The sequence below is a fragment of the Lepidochelys kempii genome, chromosome 2 (genome assembly GCF_965140285.1).
Source record: "Lepidochelys kempii isolate rLepKem1 chromosome 2, rLepKem1.hap1, whole genome shotgun sequence".
NCBI classification, from domain to species: Eukaryota; Metazoa; Chordata; order Testudines; family Cheloniidae; genus Lepidochelys; species Lepidochelys kempii.
The window spans coordinates 193,094,304-193,109,910 of NC_136381.1; the positions used below are offsets into that span (position 1 = coordinate 193,094,304).

General features: G+C 45.3%; 1 protein-coding gene across 1 annotated transcript in view; it reads right to left on the reverse strand.

Moving 5' to 3' along the window:
• SH3BP5 (SH3 domain binding protein 5) overlaps window positions 1–15,607 on the reverse strand; it is a 66,249-nt gene that overhangs the window by 2,340 nt on the left and 48,302 nt on the right. The window contains exons 5-8 of the mRNA XM_073333291.2: window positions 14,009–14,139; window positions 10,176–10,218; window positions 7,059–7,278; window positions 288–548 (exon numbers count right to left, since the gene is read on the reverse strand). Of these exons, the coding sequence (XP_073189392.1) occupies window positions 288–548; window positions 7,059–7,278; window positions 10,176–10,218; window positions 14,009–14,139 (655 nt within the window). The remainder of the gene's footprint in view (window positions 1–287; window positions 549–7,058; window positions 7,279–10,175; window positions 10,219–14,008; window positions 14,140–15,607) is intronic.

Consider the following 15,607-nt stretch of genomic DNA (forward strand, 5'->3'; position numbering starts at 1 on the left):
ACTGATGGATCAATTAGTTACTGCTAAAGCCGCTAACATCGTTGCTGTATAGAACATGGGGTCAGGCAGGAGTGAAACTGGGGAACCTCTCATTTTCGGGAATAAATAATGACGTTTTTAAAGAGCAGTAATACTGTGGCATGAAAGTAGCTCTGGCCCCGCCCAGAGAGCAGACCGTGTGTCTGAACCCAATCAGCACAGCATCCCTGCAGGAGTTGAGCACGTTCTTCTGCTCCTTTATAAAGCTGCATAATAAATTGGTCCTGGGCTAACCCAGCTCTACTTACCTCTTTCAACTTCACATTCAGGCGATGATGCCCCACTGCATTCACTTCGAGGGCCTAGAACAGGAAACATCATCCCAAATTCGGACAGGGAGACAGGACTGGGCAGGTCCAGGCTTCCAGGTCGCGTTGCTGGAGGAAACTGAGTGGGCATCTCATAGGGACTTGTAGGACCAGAACTGAAACTGGACACTGACTGGGCCTCAGAATCTTCTTCAGACACAAAGCTGCTGCAGTTGTCATCCTCAAACACTTCAGAAGCCACTGTAATGTTTGGGGGGGAATTCCAGTTAGCCTTCCCATTTCCACAAAGCAGCTTGTTCATCAGCAGGATGTACATTGCTATCTTAAGGGCTGCACTTACACGTAGAGTTTAACTATTTCTCTGCAGTATATTAACATTGCATCTCATTAGCGGGCCTTGGGTGAGGGGAGAAAGATTCCCATTTCTTGAGAAGCTTTTGGGAGAAACAAGCTAACATGATGTACCATCCAATACTGTAGCGACAACTCCTCCTCCTCCTCACTGTGTTGAGATAAAAAACAAGCCTATTTGTACTATGCCTCCCACTTGTATGTCTTGTCCACCTATTATAGTCTGTTGTAAGCCAGACAAAGCAGTTTGGGACAGTGACTCTCTCTGTAATAAGTGTACTGTACCCATCACAATGGGATACCTGACTGGAGCCTGTCAATATTTATCTGTAGTAATATTTTAAAGCCAGATGTGGCAGAAGGTGGGAGCTCAGCTACTGCATATTATCTTACTGCTTATGCAGCTAAAATCCAACAGGACTCACTAGAACAGCGGTTCTCAACCCGCAGCCCAATCGGCACACAGCTGTGGCCCATGTGACATCCTCAGGGCAATACAGGTAGTATTGGTTGCCCACAATGGTAAATACATTGGGAGCCACTGCACTAGAATCTCCCTCAGCCCAGGGATCACTAAGCAACACAAAATCTGTCTCCTCGCTCATTTTGTGTGCAAAATTACAATTAGCATTAACCATGTCAAGAGCACAGGATAGAGTAAGCCACAGACTCCTCGTTGAGTGTGGGGGTGGGGGAAGAATAAATCAGTAATGTTCCATTTTGTGCATTGTAGGTGCAGTAGGTCTTGTTAAAGCTAAAGTTTCCAGTCTTTGGTCACTGCAGGATTAGGACCCATGTTGCCAAAGGCTTATGCACACATAAGAATAGCCATACTGGATCAGATCAAAGGTCCATCTAGCCCAGTATCCTGTCTTCTGACGGTGGCCAATGCCAGGTGTCCCAGAGGGAATGAACAGAACAGGTAATCACCAAGTGATCCATCCCCTGTCGCCCATTCTCAGCTTCTGGCAAACAGAGGTTAGGGACACCATCCCTGCCCATCCTGGCTAATGGCCATTGATGGACCTATCCTCCATGAATTTATTTAGTTATTTTTTGAACCCTATAGTCTTGGCCTTCACAACATCCTCTGGCAAGGAGTTCCACAGGTTGACTGTGCATTTTGTGAAAATAATACTTCCTTTTGTTTGTTTTAAACCTGCTGCCTATTAATTTCATTTGGTGACCCCTAGTTCTTGTGTTAGGAGGAGGAGTAAATAACACTTCCCTATCTACTTTCTCTACACCGGTCATGATTTTATAGTCCTCAATCATATCCCGCTTAGTCGTCTCTTTTCCAAGCTGTCCCAGACACAAGTAGTCCCATTGCAATTAAAGGGGTCACTCATGTGCATAAGCCTTGGCAGGACTGATGCCTCTGACAGAACCATGCAGGGCTGAACAAGCCACACAACACGGAATTTATAATGACTGGAAGTTATCTTCAGTTACACTTCCTTGCAGTTCTTGCTATTGAAAGCAAAGTTCACTCAGAACCCAGTTAAAAGAACACAAAGCACAATAACAGTGTTAACAAGGAAAAAATTCAAAGAAAAAATTCAAGGCATCTTTTCTATTTTCTTATAAACCTCTGGCTCTTGCTCATTATTTATAAACATAAAGGGTACAAAAAAGAAACACCCACCAGCTTTGTTGTTTCAAGGATCTCCAGCCTCCATGTACTAGATGTTACGGAACTGACCTAAGAATACTTCAGCAGATGATAGATGGATAATTACAGCAGCCACCTCCTGATATTTTTAAACATTAAGTCCAAGACTGCACAGCAGAGTTCCGTCTCCTCCAGACATAAAACTGGTATGTAACTGGTTCTTCCCACTCCCCATGTTTTATCAATACATGTGGGTCAGTGCCAGATAATTTTGCAGGGGATGAGCAACAGTGGCTACACAAAGTCGTTCCTATTTGCAGAAATGATCTGCTTCGTAAGTAGCACTAATCTGCTAGTCTAGGACAAATACAACTAAAGAAAATTACAGTTCATATTTAATTACCAAAGACAAGCTGTACCAAGTAAGAAACTGAACAGTATCTACTATTGCCAACAAAGATCAGTGTATGCTGCTTACAAGTTTCACCTAAGCCCAGCAGACAGAATTTTGTTCTATATTCAAGAAATAAACAGTCTTGGGTAGAAAGGTATCACCCATTATGATGGGCAATAAATTAAATTTTCTGGGTGTAATGTTCTTATTGGACTGGCAGGTCTTTAATCCACAGTCAGGCCCTGATTCTGAATTCTCTCTCTCCAGTGAGAGTCAGGAGTAACTCCACTGAAGTGGAACTATTTGGTCCAGGGTGGACTGATTTAAGTCAAAGCAATTTAAATCACCGATTTTAAATCACCAAGCAGAAAACCCGAATTTAAATCTTGTTTTGCATTTGTTCTTCATAGTGGTCTTCCTAAAGAAAAGCTGATACTCATTAGTTAAAACATGTTAATTTGCAACTAAATATAGCCTTTATGCTAAATTTGGTACTTAGTCTATCCTCCTGGTGAGCAAAATGTCTATGCACATTTAGATATGCAATTATATAGCTTAATATACATTTATTCAGAGTTATCAGCTATGGAATAAGTGCATCATTCACCATTTTAGTGTGTTAGAAAGTAAAGTATTAATTTTCTTTCCTTGTGATTTGTGTCAATGTCTATCTGGATGGAAATTGGAATTCAATGTATAAAACAGCATTTTAATTGTTTATGTTAATTTTATTTGTGTACTGGATACATAAGAAGTTTATTAAAACATTATTTGCATTTAAAATGGATGTATTAAACAAAGGCAGTATGATCTGTAGTCAGAGAACTGAAGTGATGGTTGCTGTTCACCATGTCCTTCAAGATTTTAGAATTAGTAGATCTCATTCTTTCACACCTACTTTTTATTCATAGATTGGCAGAGGGAAACACGTTTTCCTGCTTTTTCAAATCCCAATTGGTTTCTGTACTAGTCACTGAACTGAACTAGTTGAATAAATTGAACTAAATAAAAAAAATTAAAAAAAAACATTCTCTGCACCTGCAGAAGGGACTACTGCACTGTCAAAAACTGGCTTAGCACTTCAACAAACTCTGGTTCCATGTGCTTAGCCAGTGGCTTCCACCAGTTCAGTTTGATTTTCTTTAAAACTTGGCACCAAACTGCATAATATTATTGTTTATATTTAATTTAAACGATTTTAACATATTATAAGTATAGGCCTTAACACAGATTGCCATACTTTCACATAAAAACAAAAAAATTTTAAAAATCTGACTTTTTAATTTAAATCGGGGGAAGGGTTTAATCATCAATATGTATTCACCATTATATGGTAATAAGATTGGTGTGAGATCAGAACCAGGCCCGATATATCCCTCTACACAGAATGAGTTGTGGAGTAGTTGTCCTAATGCATCTGATCTTGGGAAGTGTGGGCAGCAAATTGGACACTGCATGCATTTTTAGCTCCTTTACATCCCTGGCCACCAGAAGCGTGCACTCCATGAATGAGATGTAAGCATCAACTAACAGACAATGCAATATTGAAGAAAACTAAATCTAATAATGCCAAGGTGGTGGGTGATATGGCATATACCAGCTTGTATTTATATACAGGGAGGACAGACTGTCTAAAGAAACAAGCCCAGTAATACTTTTGGGAGACCTGCCTCAAAATTTCAAGAAGCCCTAATGGCTGGCTTATATCCATGAGGGCAGCGTATTAGGGCTGCAGGGAGGAGATGTGACTTGGTTATGTAGTTATGAACAAGTCCTGTGATCAGCAGCACTTTGACAGGGTTTTTTCCTCCAGACAAAAGCGGAGATACAGAAAGAAGGGATCATTTTTGGAGCAGAAAACTATAACTGGGAGCGACAGAAAAGGAAGCCTCTTTTCAGTCTCAAGCTATTTTAGTCTCTCCTCTTTAGCAGCTCATTCTTCCTAGTAGAGAGGGGCTTGAATCAGAAACCCAGATCCAAGGCTACACAGAACTTGGGGAATGTTCCAATCTTTGCAGCTCAATATCATCTCCACTAAACAGTGTGACTATCTGGGCCTGCTGCACAATCTTACTGCTGTTTGTCTCTCAAAGACGCATCTCCAGACCTGACATGCAGCACACTGAGCTAATATGTTCCTATTTCTCTGCTTCCCTTATTCAAAGTACCAAATAAAAGGAAGTTCTTCTTCACACAGCACACAGTCAACCTGTGGAACTCCTGACCTGAAGAGGTTGTGAAGGCTAGGACTATAACAGGGTTTAAAAGAGAACTAGATAAATTCATGGAGGTTAAGTCCATTAATGGCTATTAGCCAGGATGGGTAAGGAATGGTGTCCCTAGCCTCTGTTTGTCAGAGGGTGAAGATGAATGGCAGGAGAGAGATCACTTGATCATTGCCTGTGAGATTCGCTCCCTCTGGGGCACCTGGCATTGGCCACTGTCGGCAGACAGGATACTGGGCTGGATGGACCTTTGGTCTGACCCAGTATGGCCGTTCTTATGGCTGCACTATTCACATGGCAACATATCAAAGGAGCCCACATAATGAAAGCAGCTTGTGTAGACAAGGCCTAAAGACAAGAGTTGTACTGCTTTAACTATACCACAATAGTTTACTATATAGATGTACCAGTGATGTTAAAGCAGCACAGTGCCCCCCAGTATGGATGCATTGGTATCAGTAACCCAGAATACTGGCATAACTGCATCCAAAGAGGGGTTGTACTGGTATATTTCAGTAAAATAAATAAATAAATAAAAAATAAAAATACCACACCAACAGAAACAGTTCTGCACATCATTTTGTAATGGTATATCAGGCCCTAGAGTTACGGCATAAACGTTGTCAGTTGTGCCCCTTTATTTATATGCTTTGAAGTGTATTCATTCTGTTTCTTGCATGCATCACCGTGGTTTGCAACAGCTGTAATGCTAGGAGAAAATAGAGAGTTTCCATTCTTCTCCATTTCCCCTGAGAAGGGAATTCTCAAGTGCATGGTAAATTGTGGGGTTAACAGAAGGTGCAACTGAGTTAACTGAAGTTGTAAAGTATCTGACTAATCACCAGCTGATCAGGGGCAGGGAGTTATATCTCCATGTGGTGTCTTGGCACCAGCAATATTCAGAGCCCAGGGGCCCGGCCCCACCAATATTTGGGGTCGGGTGTCCCCCCAGCCCACTTGCCACCACCTCCCCCAGCTGTCCCCCAGCCCCCACTTGCTGTCCCCACGCATCTCCCCAGCCCCGGAGCAGAGCATCCCTGGCTGCCTCTTCCGAGCAGGGTCCTAGTGCCCCCCATCTCGACTGCCAGGGCAGACTAACTGAGCTTGCCCTTCTACCTCAGACCCTTCCCTTTTCCGGCGGGACCCTCCACCAGCACAGGGCTCCAACCCCGCCCCCAGTCACCGCTCCTGCCCCATGCTGGGCAAAGAGAAAGCCCCATCCCTCACCCCCAGTGAGGCTACAGTGAGGGGCAGCAGGAGGGGAGGAGGCGCTCGCAGCACCCTCAGGCACCCACCGCGGGGGAGGTGAGAGAGATTCCTGGACCTGAGAGGGGCCCTAGGAGCACGTGCAGTGACAGTGGTGGGGGTGAGTGTGCTGCTCGGGGGGGGCGGGAAAGGTAGGCTCCTCCCCCAGAGCTCGCTGCTGCTGGCAGGGAAAGGGCTGGGGGGAGTCCTCCTCTCTGGCCCCTGTCCCAAAGCAGCCTGCCTGCACCCCAATCTCCTCTTCTCCAGCCCTGCCCCACCCCAGAGCCCACACCATCAGCCAGAGCTTTCACCCCCCCACACACACCCTCAACCCTAGCCCTGAGCCCCTCATATACCCCAAACACCTTATCCCTGTCCCAGCCAGAGCCCTCATCCCCCTGCACTCCAACCCCCTGCCTTAGCCCTGAGCCTCTCCAACACCACAACCCCCCAGCCCCAGACAGAGCCCTCATCCCCCACACTCCTACTCTCACCTTGAGCCCCTCCCACACCCCAAACCCCTCATTCCCAGCCCCAGACAGAGCCCTCACCCCCTACACCCCTACTCTCGCCCTGAGCCCCTCCCACACCCCACAGCTCTCACCCCACATCCCACAGCCCTTACCCCTGCACCCCTTCCCATCCCCAAACTCCCTCCCAGAACCTGCATCCTGCACTCCAATCCCCTGCCCCAGCCTAAGACCTGCACCCCAGACCTCCTCCCTCACCCAAACTTCCTCCCAGAGCCTTGGGCAGGTGGGAGGCGGAGTTTGGGCAGGGGCAGGTTCTGGGCACCACCAAAAATTATACAAACCTGCCGCCCCTGCCAGCTGTAGGATACAAACAAGGTCCTTCATTTCAACCCTCCACTGCCACATACGACACTTACCCATGGGAATTTCTGAACACAACTTTATACTTACTAGAGATGGAGTCTGACTCCAGTTTACATGCTGAAAGATCTTCCAACGAGGTGTTACTGCCTTCCGCACCCACACCACACCCCCGGGGTCCCATGGCAGAAGACCGTCTTCTCTCGTGGATCTCGTCTGAGATCATCTCCAGGTTTTTCAAGGCTGTTTTGTACTCTCCCTTGGCTAGGGCCAGCTTTGCCTGCAGGTCATCCACAGTCTTCTTGAATTGCTAAGGAGGAAGGCAGATGGGGTTTCTTTAAACTATTGCGGATTTCAAACAAATTCTCATTATATAAGGAGAGACCAGGGGGCTTCATTTCCCCAGCTAAGCAGGCAACACGGCCTAGTTGATAGAGAACTGGACTGGTATGCAGGCGACTTCTATTCCTGGCTTAGCCACTGCCTGCTGGGTGACCTTGGACAATTCATGTCACTGCTCTGTGCCTCAGTTCCTCATCTGTAAAATGGGCACAGTGGGGATCCTTTGTAAAGTGCTTTGAGATCTACCAATGAAAAGTGGTATATTAGAGCTAGGTATTAAATAATGAGTAGATAGGTTAAAATGTAACTAATAATTTTGGTGGACAGATGATGAGAGGGGTTTTTTAGTTGAAAAGTACCCCAATTATGCAAAAAGCTAGGGAAGTTGTGAGGGGATACATGGGGAAAAAGCAAACAGTTGTGGTGTTCCAGTTTGAATGAACACTCCAGTGCATTGGAAAGGATTCTGTGTGTGTCACATAGCCAAGAACGGCATATAAACCTCTATTAGCTGAGGACAGGGTGATCCATGTTAAGATGAAGAGCTAATGAAAGTGCTTAATAATAGACTATGTTTATTTTGGCCATTTATTGACGTGAATGGACATGCACAACTAGCAGAAAACTACTTGGGACAGTTCTCCAGTTCCTGATTATCTAGACTGGGCTCTGGAGCAATTTGAGGCATTATTGCCACATGTTGGAATAAATGCCTAAATCTGAATGTGCCTGAGCAGAGCTATCGCATAGCCCCTCAGCAATTCACTAGCTGACAGCATGAATGCTAACAGTCCTTGCCTCTCCCCCTACAGGATCGGGGAATAGGAAAGGCTGAACTGCTCACTTGGCTCCAAACAGATGCAGGCAGTTTTCCGGGCAGAAACAAAACTAACCCATCACTTCCTGGTCATTAAAACTGCACACATGCGTTCAGACCCAGGTTGCAGCAAGCTTCAAAGCCTTGAATATTGTAGTGTGCAGCTTTAACTGCCCCCTTTTCCCCCCTTCAGGCACAATCCCCACTCCACAGCTAGGAGAGAAGACTGTTGTTAAGGAGTACAACAAAAAGCAAACATGAAATAAATCTTGTGACAGGATGGGATATGACAGTATCAATTTATGAACTCCATTTTGTATTGTATGTTGAACACAAGACAACTTGCCTGAGAGGAACCTACTGTACTGCAGTTTCGACAACTGCCCGGTGGCATTTCAAAACCTGGGTAAAAATTACTAAGCTGTCACTTTAATTTTCAGGGGGTTCCTGCTCCTGCTTGCAGGCTAGAGGGCTCTGTAGAAAAGCATGCAATCGGTCTGTGAATAGACAGCCTAGAGGAGCGGTTGGCAAACTACGGCCCGCGGGACCGTCCTACCCAACCCTTAAGCTCCCGGCCGGGGAGGCTCGCTCGCCCCAGCCCCTCCCCTGCTTTCCCCCCTCCCCAGTAGTAGCTTGCGCCTGCCCACCTCCCAGGGTTTCCAATGAGCCTGTCCTGCCACTCCGTGCAGCCTGGTAAGGGTAAGGGGATGGGGGGAGGGCAGGAGGTCCAGGGGGGCAGTCAGGAGACAGGGGGCAGGGGGGATTGGATAGGGAGCGTTGGATCGGGGGTGACCATCACTCCACATAAGGACGATGTGCAGGAGAGAGGGGACAGCAGGGATTCTGCCCAGCCTGAACTGCTGATGAGCCACAGGCTTACGGGAAGGGTGAGCTCAGACTAGGGGAGGAAGCGCGCTCCAGTACTGCAAGAGTCAAGTCTCTACGGTTAACAAAAACTCCTTTACTGAGCCGGTGTCCCTTGCTTTCCTGTCACCCTGTCCCAGAAGGGGTTACATTCAGGCTCACTGCCTAGATGGAGCTCTGGGTGAGCATGTGTAAGTGATGAGGAGGCAAGGGAGTGGGCACCTCGGAGAGCTCAGATGCTGATTTCAGGGTTTAGAGGAGCTGGATGGGCCCCAAAGAAGGGCCCCAGATGAGGTCTGAGTCTGGGTCTGCTCAAGGGTCCCAGAGCTAGAAAACACAGACTAGACTCTACCAGACTCAGTTGGCTTAGAAACACATGGGATCCAGTGGTCCATTTACAGACTGGTGCCTGCACAGCTGGTTGCTACGCCAGGTAGAAATATTGCTAATGTAGCTGTTTCCCTCCCCTGCGTGCCCCACAGGTACTCAGCAATCCCTCCACCGTCCTCCATTGCCTCTATGCACGCACATGACGCACTTCTGTCCTTCTTACTACCATCAGTAGAAATAAACTGCTACTCTAGCCACAGATCACAGCTCCCAGGACACTTCCTGGAGAACAGTGAATACTGCCCACCTTTTTCTGTGAATATTCTACTTTTCCCAACCAATTCACTGTGTATGTGTTTGCACCCTCTTTAGCTCATTATCCTAGCACAAATTTTAAGCCCGTATCTGAGCCCTGATAGAAAGCTTACTTAAGTTTGCTTTCTGCATATTTGCTACTGGAAACTTGATTGTAAGAACTCTCATCCGATCACGGAGGAGAAATAGTATTGTGTGACTTCAAACACTTAAACAACTTGAACTGTAAACCAGAGAGTAAATGAAATTCACACACTTCAGATTCTGCTGAAAGAGGCAAAATTGGTCAAGTTATTCGCTCAGTTCCAGCAATAAGCAGCAGGGCTCTAATGGGGTTTTGGGGCCCGCCTACTTCACAAGTGGAAACAGTCTTTTTTGGCCTTTTATTTTTAAAATAGGCTTAGTGTATTCCTCAGCATGAAGCGTTTGGAATGGAATGTACTTTGTACAGAAATGCAGAGTGATTATAGCAGCCCGTTGCATTGTATTTAAAATTTTTACTGCAAGCAGTCATTACTAGATCTGAATTAGATACATACCTCTAGCTGTACATAGTACTTCGCCTTCAGTTCAAAATAAGGCCTGTGGAAAAACAAAGAATAATTTGTTACAATTGCTGGGATAACACCAGGGGATTGGAGTATGAGAGAGGCTCTGGCCCAAAGCATTAAAGCAGTTATGTCTTATGCCAGCAATTTAATCCTCAGGGGTTGCCTATCTAAAATATAAACATCTATGTTTGCATGCTGCAGTTTTGTTTTTTTTAACAAGACCCCTGTTCTAAAAGTTATACTCTTGAACAATACAGATTACTTGAGCTGACAGAATACAAATCTTTTAGGCTTTGGTTCTGCTAAGTACTTAAGCACATGCCCAACTGTAAGCACAAATAGTCCCACTGTAGCAGTGTGCTTTCAAGTTAGGTAAATGCTTAAGCACCTTCTAGAATCAGGGTCTTAACCTTCTAAAAATGGGTAGAATGCCCCCCCTTTTAAAAAACACAATTCTTGGAGCATATACACAGATCTTTGGTGTGTGTTTTTTTAGAATGCTGGAAGTAAAATGCCGGTCTCTCTCCAGACTACAGGAAGGATTCAGATGAACATCTGCACATTTTTCCCTCCAGCTGCACGACACTCCAAGGTTTTGTCCTTGCTCAGTCACAAAACAGAAAGATTCTACACTTGAGGTGTTTCCTGCTTTATTTATAGCATCATCAGATATCAAGTATACAAAAGGCACAGTTTAGAGCCAAGAATCCAAGTTCTATTCCAAAGCTTTGAAGACAGTCATCAATTTGATGCTACAATAATAAAATTATCTTATTCAACTGAGATAGACTTTTCAAGTACTTGCACATTTCAGGAGCTGTCCCAATCACGGCCAGGCAGTTGAACAGTCAGAGAAGTCCTCACATACAATGAAGACTTCAACCACTACCCTGTATTTCCATACTATGAGCTAGATTCTGACATGCCAAATACCACTGAGTGGCACCTCACTCTGCAAACAGTCCCACTGAAGTTTCTTGGGGAGCAACATGTTACTGAATATAAGGGTGCCAGAATCCAGCTTTCAAATACCAGACACATAGAGATTGTTAACCCTGACCCATAATTTGAGCTCATCTAATAAAACCTGACCTGCACATAACAGCCAAATTCTAGATTTGTCACCAATTCTTTGTTTAGCTGCATCGCACACTCTTTGGGTCCCGTACAGCCCACTGTGCACTACAGCTATCTGTAACTCAACAGCCCTTGCTCCATTACTGTAACACGTGAAACACACATCTGTTTACTGCATTAACAAAAACATCTAGGGCTGCACCACAACTCTACACCCTCAGGTAAGTCACTACTCCACTGGTGGGCCCATTAAGGACTATTCATATGGCAGTAACTGCCCACCATTGGAAGGAGAGATTCACAATCTGGCTCTAAAAATTAAGAATTCATTATCCTCTTTCCATTTAGCCTCCCCACGTAACTTATCCTTACAAAAGGCGATTAACCTACTCTGAAATTCAAACACATTATATGGGATCTATACACAACTCTGGTTCAATGTGAAGGTTTCTCCTGAGGCCCTGGGTTCCACCCTAGTTTTAGGCTAAACCATGAAAGCCAGTCAAGTCCCACTGCCCCCTCTACTGCATGGGAGCAGAGCAACAAAGCTTGGCTCCTGATCTCATTCCTTGCGGCATCTCACCATCTCTTAGCGTGTGTGAGAAAATCAGTCCCTTATAATTAAGGCTGTGAGTTTGTCACGGAGGTCACGGTCTCGTGACTCTGCACGGGCTCAGGGGCAGCCCCTGCGCCAGGTGCACCGGCCGCTGCTGGGGCAGCCTCCCCCCTCCCCCCCACAAGCATTCCCAGCAAATGGGAGCTGCGAAGCCAGCGCTCTGGGCGGAGGCAGTGCTCAGAGCTGCCTGGCCACACCTCCGCCTAGCAGCTGAGCAAGGGGGGTGTTGCCGCTTCTCGGGAGCCCCCAGGTAAGCGCCGCCCACAGCCCGCTTCACCCGGTCCCGTGCCCCAACCTCCTGCTGGGGGGAGGAGGGGAGGTGCAGAGCCAGGTAGGGAGCCTGCCAGCCAGCCCCACCAAGCCCCCCCGCCCCAGCAGGGGTCCCAGGCCATGCGTCGCCACCCGTCCAAGAAGCCAGGCCGCCCTCCCCCAGCACCCACAGGGCCCCCAGGCAGCACTCCCCCCCCTACCCCTCCATAAGTTTTATTCACTGATATTTTTAGTAAAAGTCATGGACCGGCCAGGGGCCATGAATTTTTGTTGACTGCTCATGACCTGTCCCTGACTTTTACTAAAAATACCCATGACTAAAACATAGCCTTACTTATAAGATTTTATATGTAGGGGGTTTTTTGGTGTTTACCATCTGAGCACTTTGAAGAGTCATTAGCGCAGCCTCAACATCCCTGAGATGCAGGAATTTTTGTTTCCATTTTTCAGATAAAGAATATTAATATGTTCTTGGCGAAGCAGTTTGTTTTTTACATCCCCTCTACCTGAACTCATGGGAAGAGACTAGACAATAGACTCCTATTCCCCATCAAAATTGGTGGGATTGTCTTCTGTTTACATTACGAAGCTCACATGAGAAAATGAAAAGTTTGATGTTCTGAAAAATTTTGCAGTGTTAACTAATTCAGCCTTAAGAAAAGGAGGACTTGGGGCACCTTAGAGACTAACCAATTTATTTGAGCATGAGCTTTGGAACTCCTTTGTAAAGTGGCAAGGCATGTAGTATGGTCATTCCACTCACCACTGGCACAGAAAGCTCTGAAGTGAAGTGTTACAGGACACAGCACCCTTACACAGTTTGGGGCAGGAAGTGAGGAAGCTATATCCATTTGACACTGCAAGGTGAATCGAGGGTAGCAGAATGTACCCAAGGTAACAGCTGGTCAGGAGCCAGAATGAACACCCTTATTCTTATGAAAAGGTCCATAAGACCTGAATGGTAAGTTGTCAGGACCTTCGTTTTCTATCCCATTCAAATAAAGGCTCTTTTGGTAACTTAATGCCCCCACCAGCACTCTGATCTAGAGGAAAGAGTGCCGTCTACTGAACTGCAGAATATTTATTTCAGCACCTGTGGAGGTTTCCCATCCAATACTGGCACCCTGCTTATCTTATCACAGAAACGCACAGCACAAGGTGGAATGGCTGCAGGCTACACCGTGGCAACAACATGTGAGATAGAACCCGTGAGATAGAGTTTCCTGGGAAAGCACTAATACTTCTATATGTATCAAGCAAAATAGTAACAGACATTGATAAAGTAATTTTTAGACTGAGGGATTAAACACTAAATAAATGATCATTGTTTAGTCAAGCTGCAGAAAATGGAAATTAATTATTAAAATTAAAAGTATTAGTTGGAGATTACCTAAAGCTTTTTCACAGACAGTGAGCAAGTATTACAAAAGGCAGCTTTTCTTGACAACCACCACATTTGCATAGACTTCTATGCAGCAGAGGAGAACCACACACCAAACACATTTTATCATTTATCACATACGCTTCTTAGCTATACCCTCTGAAGCATGTGCCTTTCCATGAGAATAGCTCTCACATAGCTTGCCAAGAAGGCTCCGGAAAGCAAACAAATCTAATCTATGATAAGCAGCTCTGAGGTAGTCTCACACCTTTGAAGTTTTTAGTCAATAGCCTTGCTGCTTTCTTAGCCAGTGTAAAGTTCTGTTACCGCATGGGCTGGACTGCAAATCAGACAGTTACAATATCTGTGCAGCCCCCTGGCAGGTTCAGCACGGACGGAGTCCTGGAAGCCACGTGTGTCAAGCACCCCATGCAAGTAGGCTTAGCATGTAAACACACCACCAGCTAAAACACATACTTGGATTTATTGATGGCTCTTTTCAGTTTCTTCTCTAGCTGTTTCATCCGGCCCATGGCAGCATTGTATTTGGCTGCCGTTTCCTTGTGCACCAGCTCACTTCTTGTTTTCGTCTGCTCCGCCTCCATGACCTGCAAGAGAGGAAACAAATGCTTTAAGTTGTAGTAGGCATGTCACATGCTCATCAGTTTCATATAATTTTAATTAACAGCATTTCCATAACCTCTCTGAAACTCTCAGAGTGTAGCCGGGTGGAGGGGAGAAACAGAAGAGAAGAGACATCTTCTTTCAATTAACCTACTTAGAAAAATCTTTCTTGGAAGAAACAGCAGCATGTCTGGTTGGCAAATAAAATATTAATGATACAAGGAGCATACTGCTGCTTCGTGCATTCTGGGGGAGCTTTGGTATAAGCAGCCTCAAACGTGAGAGCTCAGTACCCCCACAATCCCCGTGAGATGTTCAAGATCCACTAGCACAGCTCCATTCTGAGCTACCATATCATCCCTGTTATTTCCCCATTCTCTTCCACAAGTGAGCTATTTCCTTTACAGAACATTCTTCTTCTGGCTGGGAGGATGAGCCATCACGAATGCTGCCACACGGACTAGGCAGGCAGAGATGCATATATATGACTAGCCCAAAGGCTAAGTGTATCATGCTTTCCATGAACACTTCCAGTCCAACACACACAGCTTCATGGCTCGGGCACAAGTCAAGCAAACATTTGAACATTCATAAATAATGCTCACTGCCTCAGTACTTTAATTTGTGTAAATTTTGTTTTAATTGCTGTAAATATCCTCCTCATCTGCTCCAGTGAGTGTCCTGCTTCGTTTACGATGCCAGAAATGCTATCAGCGATATTTTTGCTTTGCAAATTTGAAGAACCACCTAGCAAATTAGGACATCCATTTTTCTGTAATAACAGGCAGAAAACATAAGAGTGGAGTGAACCGCATAACAGGATCCAGCCAGAGGATAAACTAATCATTACTCTCTGTCTCCCCCAACATTTTGACAAGACATGAAGGTTTCCATTGCATAGGTGATATATACAGGCTCTCTCACAGGCCAGCATTGTTACAGAAAGTGATGGGACCCTGTTTTCTGTGATATTCCTTTTCCAAGAATTCAGAATGCAAACCAATTTACCCCCCAACTCCCATGTAAATAGCTCAAAGTTTATTCCATTATTTGAGCTATTCCAACACATGCCAGAAGGGGCAGTCTACCTCAGACCAAAGTAGCAGGCTCTTATTTCAGAAAAGACAACCAATTGCAAATAATTTTGTTTTCAAATAATATTAATCTCATTGGCATTGCTGTGTTCTCCTGCAATCAAATGAGCAGTAACTCTTGGAGGCCAAACCAAACAGTTAGTGATATTCAACACACGCAAAGGGATGGTGCTAACTTGAAGAACACAACTGACCTTTGCTTTCCATTGCGTTCAGAGTAAACCTGCGCGTTCCCCCTTTCAATGCTTACATGAAAGACTGAACAATGATTAAATTAAACTTTGGTGTCTACCAATTTCAATTATTGTAATAGTGAGAAGTTTCATTTAAGGCCACATTCCCCTTATCGGCACTACAT